The sequence below is a fragment of the Mustela putorius genome, unplaced genomic scaffold, assembly GCF_011764305.1.
Source record: "Mustela putorius furo isolate JIRA1106 unplaced genomic scaffold, ASM1176430v1.1 tig00000867_pilon_pilon_pilon, whole genome shotgun sequence".
NCBI classification, from domain to species: domain Eukaryota; kingdom Metazoa; phylum Chordata; class Mammalia; order Carnivora; family Mustelidae; genus Mustela; species Mustela putorius.
Window position 1 is genome coordinate 3,364,887 of NW_025421501.1, and position 23,862 is coordinate 3,388,748.

At 39.1% G+C, this 23,862-nt stretch overlaps 1 protein-coding gene across 9 annotated transcripts in view; it reads left to right on the plus strand.

The window, feature by feature from the left end:
• The window catches only part of AKAP10 (A-kinase anchoring protein 10), an 81,293-nt gene extending 57,632 nt beyond the window's left edge, over nucleotides 1-23,661 (plus strand). For 5 of the 9 annotated variants that reach the window (XM_004779884.3, XM_045085442.1, XM_045085445.1 and 2 more), the window contains 5 exons: nucleotides 2,815-2,924; nucleotides 4,894-4,976; nucleotides 12,501-12,553; nucleotides 13,157-13,252; nucleotides 21,238-23,661. In XM_004779884.3, the coding sequence (XP_004779941.1) occupies nucleotides 2,815-2,924; nucleotides 4,894-4,976; nucleotides 12,501-12,553; nucleotides 13,157-13,252; nucleotides 21,238-21,243 (348 nt within the window). In that variant the 3' untranslated portion in view covers nucleotides 21,244-23,661. Of the gene's footprint in view, nucleotides 1-2,814; nucleotides 2,925-3,909; nucleotides 3,955-4,893; nucleotides 4,977-5,803; nucleotides 6,195-7,253; nucleotides 7,358-12,500; nucleotides 12,554-13,156; nucleotides 13,253-21,237 lie in introns of those variants that run through there. The other 4 variants (XR_006608244.1, XM_004779885.3, XM_045085440.1 and 1 more) reach the window with 4 other exon arrangements.
• Nucleotides 23,662-23,862: the final 201 nt, after the last annotated feature.

Sequence of the window (23,862 nt, forward strand, 5' to 3'; positions counted from 1 at the left end):
CATCATGACCTGAGCCAAAATCAAGAGTCCAGCGCTCAACTGATTGAACCACCCAGGCACCCCAGAACTCTATTCCTTTTATGGCCAAATAATACTCTGTTGTACGCTCATACCACATTTTATTTATACATCAATTGATGGACATTTGGATTGTTTCTGTCTTTTGATTATTACAGATAATGCTGCTGTACAAGTTTTTGTGTGGATATAGGTTTTCATTTCTCCCATATATACACACACACACACACACACACACACACACACACCTAGAAGTAGAATTCTTAGCTGAAATGACAAGTGTTTAACTCTGTCCTAATTACCTTTCCTTGAGTAACAAGTTTTGAAATCAGGAAGGAAGTGAGTCTTCCCACTTAGTTCTTCTTTTTTCAAGATTGTTTTGACTATTCGAGGTCCCTTGAGTTTTCAAATGCATTTAAGGATTAGTTTGTCAACTTCTATGAAGACTCCAGCCAGAATTCTGATGGGGAAGTGCATCAGTTCCATCGATCAGTTTGGGACAAATTGCCATCATAATGATATTAAATATTCTGACCCATGAAGGTAGGATAGCTTTCATTTATTTCAAATCTTCCAATAACATTTTGTAGTTTTCAAGTATCAGTTTTGCATTTCTTGTTTCTTTTAAATATTTTATTCTTTTTTTTTTTTAAAGATTTTATTTATTTATTTGACAGAGAGAGATCACAAGTAGGCAGAGAGGCAGGCAAAGAGAAGGAAGAAGCAGGCTCCCCGCTGAGCAGAGAGCCCGATGTGGAGCTTGATCCCAGGACCCTGGAATCATGACCTGAGCCGAAGGCAGAGGCTTGACCCACTAAGCCACCCAGGCGCCCCTAAATATTTTATTCTTTTTGATACTATTACAAAGGGAATTTTTTCTTATATTCATATTTTCATTGTAAGCATAAGAAATATAATTTTTTAAAAATTGAGATAAAATTCACCTAACAAAGTTAACTATTATGAAATGTCTAATTCGGTGACATTTAGTATATATTCAGTGTTGTGCAACCTTACTGCTATCTGGTTCCAGCCTTTTTCATCGCCCCAAATGGAAACCTCACAAATGGAACATTAAGCAGTCACTCCCCATACCCACCTGTATTTTCTTCTAAGAGTTTTAGGCCTTTGATCCATTTTGAGTTAGTTTGCATGTTGTGTGAGGTAGGGCCAACTTTATTTATTTATTTTTTTGCATGTGGATATCTAGTTGTCCCAGAACCATCTGTTGATAGAACTATTCTTTTACCATTGAACGATCGATCTTAGCATCTTTGTCAAAAATCATTTGACCTTAAATTTATTTCTGGAACTCTCAGTTCTACTACCTTGATCTACATGTATCTTATGCCAGTACTACATTGTTTTGATTACTACAGCTTTACAAGTTTTGAAATCAGGACTGTGTGTCCTCCAACTTTGTTTTATTCAATTGTCAGATTATTGTGGCTGTTCTGGGTCCCTCAATTTCATATGAATTTTAAAATTGGGTTTTCATTGAATCTGTAGGTTCCTTTGGGCTCTATTGCCATTTTAACAGTATTAAGTCTTTTTCTAGTCCATGAACGTGGGATGTCATCCACTTATTTAAGCTGTCTTTAATTTCTTTCATCATAATTTTGTAGGGTCTCAGTGTACAAGTTTTGTATTTCCATGGGTCTTTTTTTTCCTGAATATTCTTTTTGATGCCATTATAATTAGAATTATTTTTTTAATTTCATTTTCTTATTCTTCATTGGTAATGCATAGGAATAAACTTTCTGTGCTGATCTTGTACCTTGTAACTTTACTAAATTCATTTGTTAGCTCTAATAGTTTTCTTTTGGATACCTTTATTTGAGAGAAAGAGAGTGAACAAGAGGGAGAGCACAAGCCGGGGGGGCGGGGGTCTGGAAGGGGGAGAAGCAAAGGGAGAAGCATATACTTCCACACTGAGCAGGGAGCCCAGTGCAGGACCCGAACTGACCTGAAGGGGGCGCTTAGCCAACTGAGCCACCCAGGCGCCCTGGTGCCTCTTTTTAATTATTTACCCTTCTTGTTACTTAAAGAGAACTCCCTCCCCCCACACTGTAGGGTGTGTTCTATAATAAGTGTCTGTTCAGTTTTTATTTTAATTTGACCTATACCTTAGTCATGTATATTAAGCACATTCCCATCTTTTGTTATTTTAAACAATGCTACAGTGAATAATAATCTTGTGTATTAGTCATTCTGTGGAGCTAAGTCTGACTGTAATTGAATTTTTAGAGGTGGAATATCTAGGAAAACCCGTGGCTCCGGTATTTCCTAGAAATACCAATTCTGACTTTTTTGTGGGATGAGGAGTGGGAGATGACATGCTGGAGGGGAACTTACTATATACTCATCTAGCTGGTCATTTTAGAAAGTTTTCTTTAGCTTCTCCTTTGTTATGTACACTGAAAGTACACAAGGTACACTGAAAGTCAGAAGTATTCATGTTTATTTGTAAAAGTTAGCTGAACTATGTCTGGGTGGATACGAGTCCTACATACTTGGGAAGGTAATACTCGTGAAGATAGCACATTTGTTGGAACATAGATCATTAAGAAGACAAACAGATTTGGCAATAAATAGTGTATGTTGTACATTGTAATACTGTACTTTAGTTGTATTTTGTATTTCATAATCATTGCTTTTCAACATCTCCATAATGTTGAAGTTGAGTGAGAATTACATGTATTTCAAATACTGAAGATTTTATACAACTCTGTCATAATCCAAACTTAGGACTGTTTGATTCCTGAGTAACTATTAATTTTACAATTTCTCTTGTAGTCCAGTATGAAAAAAGCCAGTGTTAAAATTCTGAAAAATTTTGATGAAGCGATAATTGTGGATGCTGCGAGTCTGGACCCAGAATCTCTGTATCAGCGGACATACGCAGGGTAAGTTTAACTGGTATCAAGAATTTTTACAAGTCTACTGAATTTTGCATCTTCTATTTTTTTATTTAAAATTTAAAAATTTTTATAATCTACTGTTACATTTTTACATAGAGTATCCAGTAGACCACAGTTAAGAGTGGAGGCTCAGGAGTGACTTCCTCGGTTTTAATCTTGGCTCTGCCACTTATTGGCAAATGGTGGACAGTAAGCCTATTGGATTAATTAGCAAAGGTTGTATTTATTAGGGAATGGTTGGTTCATTTACTTACAGCCTTAATTAAGACAGTCTGTTGGGGTGCCTGGGTGGCTCAGTCAGTTGAGCGGCTGCCTTGGCTTAGGTCCTGATCCCAGGGTCCTGGGATCGAGCCCTGCATCTGGCTCCCTACTCAGTAGGGAGCTTGCTTCTCCCTCTCCCTCTGCCTGTCGCTCTCCCTGCTTGTGCTCTCTCTTTCATTCTCTCTCTCTCTCTGTCAAATAAATAAAATCTAAAAACAAAATAAATAAGTCTGTCAATTGCAAGATGGTTTACTTCTGTAAGTATTTTGGTGTGTAAAATAAATCAATTTTAACAGATAATGTATAAAATGGGTCAGAAATAGAGAAGTAATGACATTTCCACATCTTTAAAGATAGTTTTCAGTGTTTGTTTTAGCGTTATGGTTTTGGCATCTTCCTGAAATTTTTCTCAAAGAAGACAAATTTGTATCTGTTGGTGTATTGCAATCACATTTGAAATGAGGACTTGCTAGGAACAGTAGCCCTAAAGCAAGACCCACTGTGCCCAAAGTGAAATAATACCTTGGCATCACAGAGTTTCTTTTTCTTTTTTTACCTTTTAATTACAAATACATTAATCCCTTATACAAGTTAAATTGATAAAGCTAATGTCCCCTGTGGTCACAATCCACTACTCATTCTCTCCTTTTCCTACTCAGGATAATCACTGTTAACATTATAGTATGTATTTTTGTTTGCTTATTTCTAGTGATTGACATCACACTCTGTTCGGTATCTCATGCTTTCATTCACAGTGAGTTTTGGAGATTTTTCTTTGTTAGTTTATACAGTTTTACTTCATTTTAACTATGTTGTAGTATTCTACATATAATATTAATTACGGCTCATAACCATGGCCACTCTTCGGCCCTTTTGGTATTGATGAGTATTTAAGTTGTTGGCAATTTTTCACTGTTATACACAGAATAGCAGAAGACTTTCTTTTATTGACTTCCTTATACCATGAAGCAGATTTTAAATTTTAATAGATCTTACTGACTTACCTTTAAAAATATGTATATTTTGCATTCTTACCACCCATTGATAAAAATACTAATTTTCCTCACATCTTTATTGACATTAAATAGCATCAGATGTTTGACTTTTTATCAATCTGGACTACTGCTCCTGAGATTAAGCTTCTTTTGTTGGTTGTTCAGGTTTTTCTCCCGTGAACTGACCGTTCATCTCCTTTTTATATTTTTCTCCTGGATGATTTCTCAGTGACTTGTTGGAATTCTGTATGTTTTTTAGCTTTCATTATTGATTAGTAATATCTGTTAAGTAAGATCTTTCACTGTGTTCTTTGCCTTTTAACTTTGTTTCATATTGTTGTAAATTTATAGGATATATAATTACTTTAGCTTTATAATACACATTTTGATCTAGGGCAGCTTCCTACCTTTTTATCTCTTTTACAGAATTATCTTGGCTTTATACCTTTTCTCTTATATATAGATTTTAGAATTGTGAGCTATCTCTTCACGCATCATGTTTCATAAACCTTTCTGGGATTTTGAATAAAATTACATTGAATTAAAGATTAATTTTGCTTTCTTTGGGGAACAGTTCTATTTGAAATAAGCCTTGCTCTGAATAACATGAGCTATCTATAATGTTCTTAAAAAATTTTTCTTTCCTTAATTTAAAATTAATTGTTAGAAATCATGTTCTTCTTTTTGTACTTATATAGGAAGATGACATTTGGAAGAGTAAGTGACTTGGGGCAATTCATCCGAGAATCTGAGCCTGAACCTGATGTAAAGAAATCAAAAGGTTTGTGGTGTTTTATACTCTGTTAAGCCTTCACTCACATTAGTCATTGACTGTAAGTGAAGGATCATTTAAGATACAAACAGTTTATCTTATGAAATAACTGCCTTATCTCTCACTTGTGTTTATATCACAGCTGAGTCCAAGGGCTGTGTGTAGTTGCATCTCCCTGAATGAAAGTTCATATACTGGGGTGCCTGGGTGGCTCATTGGGTTAAAGCCTCTGCCTTCGGTTCAGGTCATTATCTCAGGGTCCTGGGATAGAGCCCCGCATGGGGCTCTCTGCTCAGCAGGGAGCCTGCTTCCCCCACCCCCCAGCTTTCTCTGCCTGCCTCTGTGCCTGCTTGTGATTTCTGTCGAATCAATAAATAAAACCTTTAAAAAATTTATATAAAAAGAAAGTTAGTGAGGCACCTGGGTGGCTCAGTGGGTTAAGCCGCTGCCTTCGGTTCAGGTCATGATCCCAGGGTCCTGGGATCGAGTCCCACATTGGGCTCTCTGCTCAGCGGGAAGCCTGCTTTCCCCCCTCTCTCTGCCAGCCTCTCTGCCTACTTTTGATCTGTGTCTGTCAAATAAATAAAATAAAATCTTTAAAAAAAAAAAAAAAAGTAAGTTCGTGAACTTGCTTCACCATGACAGAAGGCACATCTTTATGAAAGAATATTTGTCACCTTTCTATTTAAGGATGGTGAATACCCAGTTGAGGTTGGACTTAATATTTATTTTGACACCCTTTAGTTCATTAAATTTCCTCTTATTTGCTGAAAGTTATTATGAAATATTTGTGGAAAATATTAATAGGTTGAAATTCAAATCCTTTGTTTAATCAGCAGGAGAGTGCTCAGTCAATTGTTAAACCTGGAAGTCTTTTTTGACAACATTATTTGTGACTGATCTCAACTTCCAAACAATTTGTCTTACACAAGAAGATTTTGGAAACCAGTGTGGATCCATTCACTTGGGATCTAGAAATTTTTCAGTGTGATTGGATTGACAGTATTGTCTTGAGTAAAAGATACTAACTTTTGTAAGAAGAAAATGTTCCAGGAGTGCCTGGGTAGCTCAGTTGGTTAAGCGTCTGCCTTTGGCTCAGGTCATGATCTCAGGGTCCTGGCATTAAGCCTCACATTAGGTTCCCCGCTTAGTGGGGACTCTGCTTCTACCTCCCCTGCATTTGTGTGCACACACACTCGCTGCCTCTTTCTCTCAAATAAATAAATAAAATCTTTAAAAAAATTTTTAAAAAGAAAAAGTATTGTTTTGATAGTGTGTTTAAAATTGAGAGCTATTGTTAATCTTCCTATTAAATTTAATAGGACTACATTCCTATTATGTGTATTTTTAATTTTTTTTTTTAAGTAAACTTTATGTGGGCTCAAACTCACTACCCCAAGATCAAGAGTCACGTGCTTCTCTACTGACCGAGGCAGCCAGGCGCCCGATATTATGTTTAATTTTTAATGCAACTGTTATTTGAATGAATCACACCACTTTATGTTGAGGAGCAGTCTACTTTTGGGTCAGATCTACGTTGACAGAGTAAGCAAAAAATGCAATAATTGTTGAAATAATTTAGACCCAAAAAAGGGCCTGTTACCTGTTTCACCTTTTAGTGTATGTATTTATTTATTTATTTATTTATTATTTTTTTTTTAAGTGTATTTAAATAATTGATTTTATTTCCTATTTTGCCAAAGAAGTCTGAAGTACATGGTCAGGAAAAGTTTAAAGACTGAAAGAAGTCTTCACAGCTCAGTCAGTAAATAATTTTTGAGTGACTCTGTGCACTCATATTCAGGGGGCGGGTTAGAAGATACCGATCCTGCCGTTAAACTCAGAGTCTAGCCGCGTCTTTGGTTAGGTCAAACCTGATCTGGTCACCTTGAAGCGGAGGGAGTGCTGGACAAGTTCTGCAGGGGACTTGCTGGGAACGGCTCTGTGCTGTTCTCAGATAGCTTCTGTCAGTGAGGATAATGGCATCTCCAGGATTAAGAGAATTTCTCAGCTCATTAATTTTTTTGAAAAGCTGGTCTTACTCCTCTGACACCTTATGAAAAAGTGCTCCTGCTCTGGAGTACGGGTGTTGGGTGCTTCCAGGGATAGATACATATATACACATACATACAAATCAAGAGGTGTAGTTAGGAGCTAAAGATACACAAGAAGCTTTTTCCTCCACACTCTATCTCTGCTCATTTTGTTTATTGAGTCTCTTCATATTACGCATTTACTTATTCGTTCTAAAATATGAGTGCCTGCTCTATGCATCTGTCGTTCTAGATTCTGAGAAGCAAAGGAAATCTCCAGTCCTTGTGGAACTCACATTATAGTGGAAGAGACAGTAAACAGATATATACTGTGTGTGTGTACACACACGTATAAACGTAAGAATAATGGGGAGTTCTGTTTTAAAAGTGGTTGTCAAGGGTGCCTGGGTGGCTCATTTGACTGAGCGTCCGACTCTTAATTTTGACTCAGGACATGATCTCAGGGTTGGGAGATTCTCTCTCCCTCCCCCGCCTCCTGCTTACGTTCTCGCCCCTAGAATAAATAAACACATTAAAATCTTTAAAAGGAAAAAAATAAAAGGGGTTGTCTGGAGAAGCTCTTGGGTGGCTCAGTCATTTAAGCATCTGACTCTTGATCTCAGCTCAGGTCTCGATCTCGGTTGTGAGCTCACGCCCGCATTGGGCTTCACACTGGGCCTGAAGCCTACTTAAAAGAAAAAAAGAAAGAAAAGGAAAGAAGGAAGGAAGAAATAAAGAAAATGGTTGTCAGGAAAGGTCTCAATTGAGGAAGTCGCATTTCAAGTAGAGACTTGAGCAAAATGGGGGAGTAAGCCCTGGCAAGACTGCAGGAAGGGGTTCTTGGCAGAAGGACCAAGACAAGCCCTGAAATGTAAGAGCCCGGCACAATCAGGCAGCAGCAAGACCAGCACGAAGGAAGGGGGATGAGCTGAGGAGGCGGTAGGCTTCGGACGGTTCTCACAGACCATGGTAGGAAGTTCGAAGTGTTGGAAGTTGGAGAAGGGGCGTCCCAGGATGTGACTCATGTTTTAAAGGTGTGGTTTTGGTAGCTGTTTGGAAAGTAGAATGGAGGGGTTTGAGAGGAGAGGCAGGGAAACAAGGTTCGTGGTCTAAGGAGAGGAGGAGGATGGTGGTTGTGATTTAGGTCGTGGGAGAACCGTCAGATTTGGGTTGTGCTTGAAGGTAGAGGCAGCAGGGTTCTGTATCCACCAGCAAGCTGGTCCATCAGGTTACTCGCATTATTAATGTAATTGAGATGTTCCCACATGAAGTAATTAATAGTAATTTCTGCAGTTTGAGTAAATGCATCCACAGATCCCAGTGCTTCCTTCAGCTGTCCAGACATGTCTTTAAATGTATTTTTGTGGTAAGTAAATGACCTAAAGTAGGAGCCAGCAGGTTCCATTCATTTACTCAGAAGACTGGAGACGATGCTATGTGCTAAGCATACAAATAAGAACATAAACTTGGAGTTTATTTTAATCTAGCTTAGTCCCTCCTTTATGACCCTGACTCGGCGCAAGCCTGTCATGCTAATTATTCTGTCAGATGCCCTACCTTCTGGATTTTTCTGGTCGTCCTATTTAGCTCACTCCTTTCTCACCTGTGTTTCTCCTGAGCTGGAATTTGTACCTAAAGTCTTGATTTGAATATGATATTTTTAGAAGAATATATATATATATTTCCTGGAAGGATACACAAAGCATGTAACGTAGTGGAAGGATGAGAAGAGGGAGATGCCTTCTTTCTTTTATACCCTTTTCCTCTGCTTTTTGAATTTTTTTACCCCATCTGCTTTACTGCTTAATTACCCACCCACCTCTTCTCCCATGGCTTTGGCTCGCCTCTTTGCTGTGACCTTTAAATATTCCCAGCCTGCCTCTACAACTTTGCCTTGAGCCACTCTCTGCTTCATAGACTAGGATCTAACTAGAATCTCCTTTATTCTTTTTTGAGGTCCCTTCTCTATTAGGGCCTCTCCATCTGCCGTTCTCCCTGCCATGGCTTTCGTGAGCTCTTTCTCATGGCAAGTATTCGCTCTTCAGAGAGGACCTGAGTGGCTCAGTTGGTCAGCATCTGCCTTTGGCTCAGGTCATGATCCCAGGGTCCTGCGATTGAGCCCCACATCGGGATCCCTGCTCAGCAGGAAGCCTACTTCTCCCTCTCCCACTGCCCCTGCTTGTGTTTCCTTTCTCGCTATTGTCTCTGTCAAGTACATAAATAAAATCTTAAAAAACAAACAGACCGAGAGGACTTCCCAGGCCACATGATCTCAGCTTATCTGTATCACTAACATACCAACTTCTTTATTTTCTTACCAGTGTCTAATACTGTCTTAACTCATTTGCCTACTTGTTATACTCTATTTCTCTTCCATGAGTATAGTATCACCTCTCTTGAGAGCAGGGATTTGGTCTGTCTTATTTGGCACTGTATTCCCTGATTCTAAAATTATACCTACCGCAGATAGGCACTAATTAAATATTTGTTGTTTTAATTATTCTAAAGGAATTTCTTCAGAGATTATCTAGGTGGTAAGATTATGGATCATATTTTTTTAATTTAAGAAAAGTATTGTTTTTTAAACCAACACACTCAGTTTTCTTATCCAGATTACTTTATTATTCTGAGGATACTCATAGAACCCTACTCCCAAGCATTCTCAGACCCCAAGTAATGGAGATTCCTTAGCAGTGCATACTACCTCCTTATTCTGCAAATGAAGTAGTTGAGGATCCAGGAAATTTTAACCTGTAGGAATCACAGAGCAGATTAACAGCAATCTAGGGGCTTTGGCTCAGGATACTGTTGTGACAGTTCAGCTCGGCTTCCTCTCCTTCCTTGCTGAGGATAGCTGCAAGAATGGTCGTCATTTACTACACTATAGTTTCAGTTTGGTTTTTTATATACTGATAAGAGGACAGAGGAAAGAATTGAGCTTTGAGTATCTCAGAGGCTTCTGAAAGTATGGGAACTTTGCTTTCAGGGCAAGCGAAGTAATTTTGAAAGTTACATTCAGGGGTGCCTGGGTGACTCAGGTCATGAGATCAAGCCCTGGGTCCGTCTCCACGCTTAGTGGGGAATCTTCTAGAGATTCTTTCTCTCCCTCTCCACAGCCCCCCCCCCCCCCACCGCCAACCCCCTACTCTTGTGCACGGTGCACACATGCTCTCACTCTCTAAAATAAATCTTTTTAAAAAGTTGCTTTCAAATCCTCTTGGAGAAAGTATAACAAGGAGTTGTAAAAGATGTTGTGAACACGTACAGTGGCTAGGCCTAGTGCCTGGATGCAGTGGTGGGCGATGAAACAGTACTTAGGTTGTGAAAGCCCTGGTGTTTCAGAGTAAGAAGCATGGGTTCCTGTCGTGTAAGCATCAGGGATTCTGTCTTTTTTTTTCTTTCTTTTCTTGTTTTTTTTTAAGATTATTTATTTATTTATTTCAGATAGAGAATGTGCAAGTGAGAGCATGGGGAGAGGGAGAGCTGGAGGCAGAGGGGGAGAGGGAGAAGCAGACTACTGCGGAGCAGGGAGCCCACACGGGCCTTAGTCCCAGGACCCTGGGATCATGACCTGAGCCAAAGAAAGGTGCTTAACCTGACTGAGCCACCCAGGTGCCCTTTGATTTTATTTTTAAGTAATCTCTGCACCCAGCATGGGCTCCTGGAGATCAAGAGTCACACACTCTACCAACTGAGCCAGCCAGGTGCTCCCCACCCCACCTCGCTTTAGCAAGAGTACCAACTAGGTGCATTTTTCTGGCAGTGGTAGAGGAATGAATTGGTATCAGAGAGACCAGTCAGGTAGTAGGATTAGCTAGTAATGTAGATAGATAGAAGAGGATTTGAAGGTAGGTAGTGGTAGCAGGAATTTGAAAGGTCAGATTTCTAAGTCTTCCAAAGGGAAATTCAAGAGACTGCATTCAGGGTGGAATTTGGGGACAGATTCATATAGAGAGTAAATGAGGAAGGTGGATTGAGTTTTTTAATTTGGGTTCTCTGGGTGAAAATTTATGGTGTGAATTTTTTTTTTTAATACTTATTTATTTGACAGAGAGAGAGAGAGGGAGAGATCACAAGCAGGCAGGGGGGTGGGGGAAGCAGGTTCCCTGCTGAGCAGAGAGCCCTATTCCAGGCTCAATCCCAGGACCCTGAGATCATGACCTGAGCCGAAGGCAGAGGCTTAACCCACTGAGCCACCCAGGTACCCCTATGGTGTGAATTTTTAATAAAGGATTAAATTAATGTCTGAGAGAAGATATAAGAAAAAGAGTAGGTAGGAAACAGACACTCAGTTTGGAGCACATAAGTTTGAGACACCTTAGGACAATATGTAAGTACGAATTTAACACCCAAGAACAGGTTTTTTGATTATTTGTGTTTTGAAGGAAGTCAAAGTCAAAAGAGGTGATGAGATATCCCAGAGAACATATGGTGAAGGAGAAAAGAAGGCTGGGGATGGGGTCCTGGAGAAGTTCTATATTAAAGGAGGACAGAACACACAGAAAGGAGTCAAATATGTGGGTATTTGGGGAGAAAAAAAAGGAGAGCGAGCATTAAGCAAGTAGGAGACTGTCAGCAGTGTGACTCTTTGGATGAGTCCATAGAGGGAGCAGCAACTGGGCAATTCAACAGCCGTTTGCAGCTGTAGGCAGAACGTGTAATATTGTGGCCCCTGTTGGCCATAAAGTTTAACTAGACCAGTATTCAGACTTTTAGCTAATACTGAAAATTATTAAGGGTTTTATACTTTTCATGAATGCTGTTTTTTGTTCTAATCCAGTCATTGAAATAATCAGGACCTTGCCTAAGAAATAATCCACCAGCATTTGATTTAAAGCAGAGTTAGGACAGGAGCCTATTTGTGTTAATGAAAGGATAAGCTATGTATTTAATTCATGGAAAAAGTGGCTAGCCTATGTTTTTGTAATTCCTCAGACCTGAGTACAGATGTGGGTAGGCTCTTGTGTATCTCCTGGGAGACTGAGGTGTGCCATGGCTCAGACACAGCATGGCTAGTTAAAGCTCTGTTCTTACACAGCTAATTTATACAAACCAGAGATTAAGAATGTAATAAAGTAATCTCTACTGGAAGCCCTTTTGTATAGGAGCTGGTCTGAACAGTTTGAATATATAGCAAGTGGATTGATATCTCCTGATGTATCACTGGATTCTTATCTAAGACCAAATCCTGGCCAGTTTTCTTCTGCTTGCCTAACGTTTGCTGAAAATCTAACACTAGATGATAGAAGAGAATAGAAGAAAGAAAAGTCCAGAACTCTGAAATAGCCTTTCAGAAGTCTTTCGAACCATGGTTTTTGCAAGTTAAATACTTATTAATGGAGATAATCAATTTTAATTAATGGTAATATTCCTTAACGCTTTAGACAAGATTGTGCAAAAAAAAGAATATCCATTTCTGGAAGTAGCTTTTGAATAAGAGCACTTTTTAAATACAAAATTATGCATGAAATCTACACTCAGTTTTGGTTTCATTTATTAGGATCCATGTTCTCACAAGCTATGAAGAAATGGGTGCAAGGAAATACTGACGAGGTAAATTCTACTTTTCACGTAAAGAAATTCCTGTCTAACTAAGGTTTCAAGTTTTCCCTTTCTTTAGTTCCCATGTTCAAGTATGGTGGCGCATTGCTCCAGGACGGACCAAGAAGGGGCGGCCCTTGTTAGCATCTAACAGTAGCCTCACGGGAGCAGTGCAGAATCTTTAGTTCAGAGATTCTGGCCACTGAAAAATATCCGCGCCTTCAAGTTTGCATCAGTACAATCAAAAAGCTCAACTTTTTCCTTCTTCACTGTCAGTGAAAAAGGATTGCTTTTTGACTAGTTAGTACATTGAGAGTTGTGAGTGGAAAAAGAAAAATTTTTGCTCTGATCATCTAATGTGAAAATAGTTGGGATGTTGGGTACCCAGTACCTAGAAGTAGGTACTAGGCCCTAGAAGACAGCACGTGAACAGCACGTTAATGTAGCCAGAGGGTGGTGTAGGTCCGTTCATACTTGGAATGTGCTACTTATCCACGGGGTAGACATGATATGCGTAGATAGTTGTGTTAGAGCACTAATAATGTAAGTCTTGATTTTTCTAATGAATAACCATTATCAACAGTTTGAGTCATTTGGTTTTTGTTTTGTTTTTAGGCCCAAGAAGAACTAGCTTGGAAGATTGCTAAAATGATAGTCAGTGATGTTATGCAACAGGCACAGTATGATCAACCTTTAGAGAAGTCTACAAAGGTAAAGATGACTTGTGTCAACACAAGTTCTGATCCAGCCTGTATAAAACTGAAAAGAATTAGATTCCAGATACATAAAAAAGACATAAGGCAGATTCTTTTGCCTTTGAAAGATGAGGTGCTTTAGAAACTGCCCTCTCATCATGAACAACTAGGAAACTAACAAACTAAATGAAGCAGCTGTTTCCAGATCCTGGACAATAGGCAGAAGAGGTCTGTGATCCTTGAAAGAAGGGTAAAATTGACACAATCCCTAGCTCACTGCCCAGAAGCAGTTTCCAAAGTACAGGGAGGGGGAGTCTACCAAAGTTCATAGTGTTGCTGAATTGAGGAGTCAGAAATCAAAGTTTGGATAGCCCAGGGTGGCAGGAAGTCATAGAGCACGTTACTAGAAAAGGAGCTTCACAGAAAGAAAACTCCAAAGCTTATCTCTTTATGAGAGGTCCCTGGAAGTCCTTGGCCAAATACTGATCTATACATGTATTGGGTGAAAATGCCCATCGGGAGGGAAAAAAACTACCAGAAATTAGTAGGCTGAGCAATTCCTGAAACATGGGGTTAGGAATAGGTCACATCGTTACTGACCGGTGTGGATAGATCTCATAATGTACAAGACATTGAGTAGTGTCTTCAGAAACATCCCTTAATACTGGAGCTAAATTAGCCTTAGAGTAAAACATTTAACCAAGCCTAAAAGCAACTTTGGAAAGGATCAGAACAAAGGCCAATCCTTTAAAGGAACACAGTAAAGTTCAGCACTCAATAGTGTAAAAATAACAGTGTCTGCCACCCACTGCATTACTGGGTATGCAAGGAAGCAGAAAAACTTGACCCACAATCGGGAGAAAACACAATCTGTAGAAACCACACCCTAAAAAAAAAAATACTGAGTACAAAAGAACTCAAGAAAAGGGGGGAAAGAGAAGAAAGACTCTAGTGGGACAAATGAAAGACAAATAGCAAGATAGCAGGTTTAAGTTAAATAATATAAATTGCCATGTTAAATGCAAATGATCTAAATAGTCTAGTTAAAACAGATTATCTGATTAGATAGTGGCAGAACCTACTTAGATGCTATCTGTAAGAAGCCGACTTTAAATATAAATATAAATATAAAGGCTAAAAGTAAAAGAATGGGAAAGATGTACCATGCAGACATTATCCAAAGTAATTTGGACTGTGGCACCTGGGTGGCTCAGTGGGTTAAGCCTCTGTCTTCAGCTCAGGTCATGATCTCAGGGTCCTGGGATGGAGCCCCACATTGGGCTCTCTGCTCAGTGGGGAGTCTGCTTCCCTCTCCCTATCTCTGCCTGCCTCTCTGCCTACTTGTGATCTCTCTGTCAAATAAATAAATAAACTCTTTAAAAAAAAAAAGTAATTTGGGGCGCCTCGGTGGCTCATTGGGTTAAAGCCTCTGCCTTCAGCTCAGGTCATGATCCCAGAGTCCTGGGATCGAGCCCCACTTCGGTCTCTCTGCTCAGCAGGGAGCCTGCTTCCTTCTCTCTCTCTGCCTGCCTCTCTGCCTACTTGTGATCTCTGTCTTTCAAATAAATAAATAAAATCTTTTAAAAAAAAAAAAGTAAGACTGCATGTATTACTACAAGTCAGAGTAAACTTCAAATCAAGGAATATTATCAGGCAAAAAGAAAGACATTTTATATGATAAAAAGATCAGTTCATCAAGAAGACATCAAGAATCCTAAATGTTATGCATTTAATAATAGATTGAAAACACACAAAGCAAAAACTGCTAGAACTACAAGGAAAATACACAAATCCATAGTGGATAATGTCTCAGTAATGAATAGAACAGCACCATCAACCAGCTTAACTCAAGGGACACATATAGACTGTGCATTCAGCAGATACTCTTTTGGCCTGCAAATACAACATTTATCAAGATATACTATATTCTGGGCCATAAAACAATTTTCAGTAAATTATAAGGATTGAAATCATACAGTCTGTTTTCTTACCACAAAGGAATTACACAAGAAGTCAGTTACAGGAGGATATGTGGGAAATCCCCCAAGTATTTGGAAATTAAATAGCTTACTTCTTAGTCTTCCATTGGTCAAAGAAGAAATCAAAATAGAAGTTAGAAAATACTTTGGACTGAATTAAAATGAAAACAACAGTATTTGTAGACCTCTGCTAAAGCAGTCCTTAGAAGGAAATTTATAGCATTAAATGTTTATATTAGACAAAAAAAAAGTTTTCAATCTTCTGTCTTAAACTAGGGAATGAGTAAATTAAACCCAAAGAAGGAAGTATTAAAGATAAAAGTGAATATGGGGTGTACTTGGGTGACTTAGTTAAGCATCCGAATCTTTTTTTTTTTTTTTTTTAAGATTTTTTATTTCTTTGAGAGAGGGAACACAAGCATGGGGAGTGGGAGAGGGAGCAGGGAGCCTAATGCGGGGCTCAAACCCAGGACTCTGGGATATGACCTGAGCCGAAGGCAGGCGCTTAACAACTGAGCCATCCAGGCGCCCCAGCCATCTGACTCTTGATCTCAGTTCAGGATCCTCAGGGTCATGAGTTCAAGCCCCATGTTGGGCTTTAAAAAAAAAAATGAATATGAGTTACATAGATAATAGAGAAAAATCAAAAGCTGGCTCTTTAAAAAGACCAATTACATTCATAGACCTTTACCAAGGCTGGGGTGGGGAGGGAGAAGAGATTAGATAGGAATTACCAATACCAGGATTGAAAAAGGGGACATCACTGCAGATCCTAAATTTACTAGAATGGTAATAGTAAAATCTTATGAATGACTTTATGCTAATAAATTCAACAGCCTGAATGAGATGGAGAAATTCCTTGAAATACATAAATTACCAAAGCTCACTCAAGAAGAAATAGGTAGCCTGAATAATACTGTGTCTGCTAAATTGAATTTGAGGAATTACTATCCAAAATATATACGTACTTGAATAGAAAAAAAGATTTTGAATTTAAAATGGGCAAAAAACCTGGAAAGACCTTTTTCCAAAGACCTACAAATGGCCAAAAGGTACATGAAAAGGTGCTTGATATCACAAATCATTAGTGACGTACAAATTATAACCACAGTAAACTATCACTTCATACCTTTTAGGATAACTGTTACCAAAAAGACAAGCAATAACAAGTGTCGACAAGGATGTAAGAAAAAGGAACCCTTGTTCAGTGTTGGTGGGAATGGAAATTGGTACAGGCACCTTGGAAAATAGTATGGGGAGTCCTCAAAGAATTAAAAATAGAACTACCGTATAGATCCAGCAGTCCTACTCTGGGTATATATTTGAAGAAAGTGAAATTATTACCTCAAAAAGATACCTGTACCCCCTGTTTATGTTGACTGCATAATTTATAATAGCCAGGTGTTACATAGAAATAACCCAAGTGGCACTGACCGTTGAATGCATCAAGAAAATTTACCCATTTAAAAAAAATGAAATCCTGTCGTTTGTGACAATATGGATGGACCTTGAGGACATTATGCCTAGTGAGATAAGTCAGACATAGACAAATACTGTATGATTTCACTTGCATGTGGAATCTAAAAAAGTTGAGCTCGTAGAAACAGAGTAAAATAGTAGTTACCAGGGACTGGGGATTAGGAGAAATGAAGAGATGTTGGTCAGAGGATACAAACTTCCAGTTAGAAAATGGATTAGTTCTGGAGATCTAATGCATAGCGTGGGGACTCTAGTTAGTATTGTATTATATACTTGGAAGTTGCTAATGCAATTGATCTTAAGTATTCTTACTATTTTTTAAAAAGGTATTTATGTGAGGTGAAGGATGTATTAATCTTCTTGTGATGATATTTCACAAAATATATATTTATCTGATTATCACATTATACACCTTAAACTTACACGGTATTATGTCAGACATAACAATGAAATTGGGGGGTGGGAGAGAGAACATCAGGTTCCTTCCCACAAAGAAAGTTCCAGGCCTAGATGGAATTTAAAGAAGAAATAATACTGATTCTAGACAAAGTTCTAGAAAATTGAAGAAGAGGTAATATTTCCCAACACACTGTATTAAGCTAGCATTACCTTAACACCAGAGATATTACAAGAAAAGAAAACTACAAGCTAGTGTCTCTCTCGAACATACATGCAAAATCCTTAACAAAAATACAAGAAGGGGTGCCTAGGTGGTTCAACTGGCTGTATCTTACTCTTGGTTTTGGCCCAGAATCATGAGATTGAGCCCTGCATCAGGCTGCACACTTAGCAGGGAGGCTGCTTGAGATCTCTCCCGCTAGTGCCCTCAAATTAGTAAGTAAATAAATACAAGGAACCCAGTCATCAGTATATAAAAAGGATAATACATCATAACAAGTGGGGGGCACCCCAGGAGAGCAGGTTTGCTTTGATAGTTGAAAATCAGTTGCTGGGATGCCTGGGTGGCTCAGTTGGCTAAGCATCTTGACTTCAGCTCAGGTCGTGATCTCAGGGTCCTAGAATCAAGCCCCACATTGAGCTCTGCGCTCAGCATGGACTCTGCTTGTCCCTCTCTCTGTCCCTCCGTCCACCGACTCATGCTCACTTTCTCTTTCTCTTTCTCTCTCCAGAATAAATAAATAAAATCTTTTTTTTTTTAAAGGAAAAAATTGGAGTTATTCATCATAAAAAGAAAAACCTATGATCATCTCAGTAGATGAAGAAAAAGAATTTAACAGAATTCAACCACTGGCAATAAAACTCTCAGGAAACTAGGAACAGAATAGAAGAACCCCGTTAACCTGATAAAACTCACAGCTAAAATCACGTGTAATGGGGAAAGACTGCATAATTCTAGGAAGAAGGCAAGGATACTTGCACTGGAAGTCCTAGCCAGTGCAAAAAGGCAAAAAAGAAGAGGCCTGTAAATTGTAATGGAAGGAGTAAAACTGGTTTTCTTTGCAGAAGACCTTATCATTCATGTAGACATTCCTAAGGTTGCTTTATCCAGTATGGTTGTGACTAGCCATGTATGCACAATACAGAACATTTCTGTTGTCACAGAAAGGTCTTTTGGACGGTAGTATTTTAAGGAGTCTATAAAAAAAAAAGGGTTAGGACTAAGTTTAGCAATACTAAATGTTATAAGGTTAATATATAAAAATGAAGTACATTTCTATATAGCAGCAATTAACAGTCAGAAATTGAAATTTAAAAAGTTACAATCTACAGTAGCATCCTAAAACATAAAATTCTAAGAATATATTTACCAAAATGTCTGTAAGGTTTATATGATATAAACTGTAACTGAGCAGAATTAAATATTTAAATAAATCAAGAGACCAATGTTGTTAAGGTGCTGGTTTTCCCCAGGATGATGGTGGTGGTGATGATGTTTGAGGCGTATAGCTGACTTACATTATGTTAGTTTTGGGTCTACAACCTAGGGATTTGATATTTATATACATTGCAAAATGATCTCAAATTTTTTTTCTTGTGATGAGAACTTTTAAGTTCTAGCAACTTTCAAATATGTTATACAGTATTGACTCTCCATGCCGTACAAGATATCCAAGATTCAGTACAATCACAATAAAAATTCCAGCAGGGTGTTTTGTAGAAGTTGACCAGTTGACAAGCTGATTATAAAACATAACTGGAAGATTTAAAGAAACTAGAATGACAGACATATGGGGCGGAGGGGCAGAGAAAAGTTGGAAGACTAACAGTACGTGGACACATTTACTATTAAGCTGCACAGTCAGGGCGGAGTGATATCAGCATAAGGGTAGACACAGAGAATACAGAAGTAGACCCAAATATATAGAGTCAGTTGATTTTTGACATACATGCCAAGGTAGATCAGTGATAAAAAGCTAGTCTTTTCTGGTTTACGGTACTGGGACATCAAGATATATGTATGGGAGGAAAATGAACCTTCTTCCTCATAGCACACGAGAACCCACTCAAAATGGATCATAGACCTAAATGTCAGAGCTAAAAACTAAAATCCATGGTTTGGGATTAGGCAGAGATTTCTTAGACATACGAAGCATGAGCTATAAAGGAGAAAAATCGATAAATTGATCTTTATCCAAAGTAGAGACCTGTGCTTGTCAAAAGACCCTGTAAAGAAAATGAAAAGGCAAATTACAGACTGGGAGATGATATTTGCAGAACAACTTTTCTGAGAAAGGGGTTGTATTCAGAATATCCACAAGCTAATATTCTGTTTCTCTACAGCTTCACCAGCTGGTTCTAGTTGGGTGTGTGAGAGCCATGCAAGTGACCTTCAGAAAGTTGAGGGCTGCCGTGTAGCATACCCTGCCTCCCTCCCCGCCTCCTCCGACACCCAGTCCTCTCTTCAAGCCAGACATTCCCAGTTTCTTCAGCAATTTTTCTTTATCTAACTAGAGTTGATTCACAGAGATTTAAGCCAATAGGAGAATTTCTGTTCCTGTTCCTTATGAAGGCAGGAAACTACTACTCTGTTACTTGCATTAGCAGAAATTGGGAATCAGAATTAAGATGTTCAGATGACATCCCATGGAACCCACAGTGGTTCTGAGGGCTTGTGTTTAGACAGGCCCGCAGACCCCTTTCTCTGCCTCTGTTTGCTCGGAGAACTGTCCTTACCAGAGCTTGGTTTGATTTTGAACTTTGCACTGAGCTGATTCACACCAACTTTCTGTTCACTTTTGCAGATTCTACCCTCGTTTCTGTTTAAGGGTGATAATTTTTATCTATATTTATCTTCACTGGCTCAGGCAAACCTAAAATAGCAAAGAGCAAGATCAAGGTGTATGAAGTTGTGATTCCCCATTATCTTTGAGGATGAAATGTTTAACAATACGAAAAATGTCCTTTTAGGCACCATTTTAGAAAGTAGATATTTAAAATGAAGGCTTTTTATTTGAGTTGTATGTTCAGATTTTATTATCATGTGCTTTTTATTTTTAGGATATACAGATACATTTTGCTGTATTTTGGTTTTTTTAAGCTTGCTAGCCTTTCTCTTTGGCTGGCTAAGATACCTATCCTGCCTGTCCTTAGGGATCTGCGGTGTGTTGGTATGGAAGAAGTGCTGAGCTAAACAGAACTTGATTGTTCCACTTTTAATGAACATATGTGACCTTTTGCAAGTTATTTTCCTTTTCCAAGTCTTAGTTCCTCATCAGTAGATGAGAGAAATTGAACAAGACAGTCTCATAAGATCTCCTTCTGAGTCTCATTCCATGATTTTATGAAAGTAAGACATCCTACTTCCATGAAAGATTACCCAGCCTCTCTAGCCCATGTTGAAGCCTCTCTTTGAATGTTTACTTTACGCTGGTCTATAGAATGTACTTAGGCATTTAATATAAACTACCTCACAGCATTTCTGAATTGTTGCATGTGTATATGTCCTAAGGACCTTGTCTTCTGGGATGTTTTTTTTTCTTCCCGGTGCTGTGAGTAAAGGGGTCTCCACCTCAGGAACCTGGTGAGGAGAAATCAGGGGTTTTTTTTCTTTCCAAAGGTATTGGAGTATTTTATATTATGGCTCTCCTGATATTGTGATATGAGATACCAGGATATTTCCTGATATTATGGATCTCCTGATCTCCCACTCCCCTGTGGATTGTCATTTAAGTCATTTTGGGTTTGTCCCTGTTACAAACAGTACTTCAGTGAATGTGTGTGCATATGAATCTTTGCCCTCTCTTATGAGCATGGTGCAGGGTTAATTCCTAGAAGGCAAATTACTCTGTCAAAGACTAGATGTTTCCTTCTACTATCTATTGCCAAAAGGGAAAGATAAAAGCGGACCTGGGTCCCAGTCCTTGTTATCTTAGGGTGAGCTGCTTGACCTTTTTAAGCTTCCGTTCATTCATATGTAAATGAAATGGTTACAGCATTTTACCTCAGGATTATAGTCAGATCCTCACTGTCAAAAGCGCTGGTATGTAGTAAACACTAAGTGCTGGGTAACCTTAATCTGTCATGATAATATGTCCCTGGTTATAAAAATGCACCTTAACCTTTTTCTTTCTCCTTTTTTCAGCTATGACTCAAGACCTGAGAGAAAGGAAATCTGCTTTTGAAAAATAAGAGAACTTTTTTGCTCTGGTTGGATTCTTCAACACAGCCAATGAAAACAAAGCACTGTATTTCTTTTCACTGATATATCACTGTTGTTCCCAAGAAAGACTGGCAGACAATCCTAGACTTCCATCCTAAGCAGAGTGACATGTAGACATATTTGCTGCACATGATGTTCACACAGTGAAAGTCATAAAGAGACAAAGTGGTATTGTTTACATTACTAGAAAATTAATAGCTTTCCAATGGCAATAACCCATTTATGAACGAGTTTTAGTCCACCGGAATAGACAGGGACCACATACTGTGGGAGGCAGATAAGCATAGAGCTGATACGTGATTGACACACATTCTGTAGCCGTGACCCATCCCTACAAGTATCCTAAAGCAGGTGCGGGAAGTGCTTTGCTTTGGCCTGAGCAGACAGGTGAGTCAGCCCCTCCGAGAGCCAGGCAGCTCAGAGTGAGAGCCAGGCAGCTCAGAGTGGCCGTGTGGTGCTAGTGGATTGTTTTCCTCCAGCAGACCGGGGTGAGGGCTCCCTGGTGGTCTTCCTTCACAGAGGCATTAATTTGGAAGGAGGCTAGCTGACTGGTCGAGTCTTGGTGACATTGTCCTTCCCTTGGGTGACAGTGTGCAATTTTCCATTTTAATTGCTCCTCAGATGCGGTGTACTGCAAACCAGTCTCCCCTGCTAACAAAAAAGATGAGCCTCCTTTACTTTGAGCACGAAGACTTGCTCTTCTAGAATGCTCTGCTCCAAGTTACTTAGCTTTCCCTTCAGAATACATGAGGAAAAGGAGCAGGAGTAACAATCACTCCAGTTTCCCCCTGTGATACCTTGGACAAAATGTTTATTCCCAGATTGTATGGGTTTTGTTTTGTTTTTTTCTTTCTTTCTTTTTTTTTTTTTTAAGATTGGCAAGCGAGGTTTGGGGGGCGGGGCAGGAAAAGCACTTGATCTTGGCTGCCTCCCCTTTTTGCTGTGAGCTGGGAAGTGTGCACGTGGTGGCCTTTTCTCTTTCTGTCTCTAGGAGAGCAGGAGACTCCCTCACTGCACTTCCCTCGGTCAGCTACTGGGTGCGGGGCTCGCTGCCATCAGCAGGGCCACCCCACTGGCGAGCACACTCCACGGGCCTGCAGTGCCCACGCCTCCTCACCATGTGTGACTGAGGAGGACGAACGTTCTCTTAGGTGTTACTGCTTTTGCTCAGACTTTGCAAAAAAAAAAAAAAAAGAAAAAAAGAAATTATATATATATATATATATAAGTATATAATTATTAATCACCTCTGTCCTTGAGAAAGTCTTGAATGAATAGAGAATTTATTCCATTGCAATATTTGATTGTATAGAGGCACACTGTTTCATCAACAGAAGAAGCAAAAAGGCTGTGTATAAGTTTTTGGTACTATGTACCACCTCTGTTATTCTTCTAAAGCAAAGTATTCATGTACTTAAACCATATTCTATTTAATTGTGTTTGATTTGAAAATATATATATATGAGAATTATATTTAAAATTGTGTCAACTTTCTGCTTTCAGGGCATTTATGGCTCTTCTACTGAAATGTGTTGATTCTTCCAAATATTTCCATTTGCTCTACAAAAACCCAGACATGAGCCACTCCTGGACTTAATCTTGTGTTTGGAGTGTACGGCATAGACCCTGAGGTTTTATTAGGTGTATTTGCTGTGATTAACTTATTTTGTTCCTTTAACAAAATATTTCCATCCTTTCATTTTGCTTCAACCTTTAAGTAACAGAAAAGCAATATAAAGGTCATAGAATAAAATGTGGTTTTGGGTGACTCTTGCTGCCTCTGCATGTTTTGGAATAACAATTTCTCTAAGACCCTAGGCTATTGAAACTTGTGCTTTTAGTTACTATATAGTAATTTCTTCGTATACATTTTGTGCTTCTGAGCTAGAGATGGTCTGTTGTGATAAGGTTCTTAAAAGAGGAGAACAGCAAGTTGGAGACTTCATTACCTTCTTCTGCCCCACCTGCTGTGGGACACAGAGCAGATTGTGGCCTGAAGTTATTAGCCAGATTTAATATTTGATCGGAAGTAGATCTTTGTACTTAAGTTAAAATTGGAATTGGATTCAGTGTGACCTTGAGCACCACTGTGTTCCAGGCTCTGTGCAGTGCACCCACAAAATACGATTCCTCGGCAGGATTTTCATAGGCTCAAGGAATCTGTTAACATCCATCTTTATCGTGTTGCTGACACCAACCCAGATTGTTAGAACAGATGTTAGTGCAGAAGCGGTACCTTTGTAACTTGCCATGTCTTCATCTCTCCTGTAAGATTTGACGAAAGTAAAAAGCAAACATCAACCAAGTCCAGCAAAGAGCAATAAAAACAGGTAGAGCTTCATGAAATGTTAGTAGTGCACGTGTTTGGAATTGGTCAGCAGGAACTTGGAGGGGAAGGTATCATAGGCTTCGCAGGCAGTTACAGACTGTGTTGTTTTAAGTACCAGCAGCTAAGCCCCTGCCGAAGCAGCAGACCTCTCTCTCTCTCTCTGCTGACACTGGGGGCGCCTGCCTGACTCAGGCTGCCGCTGCCCTCATTCCCTACAG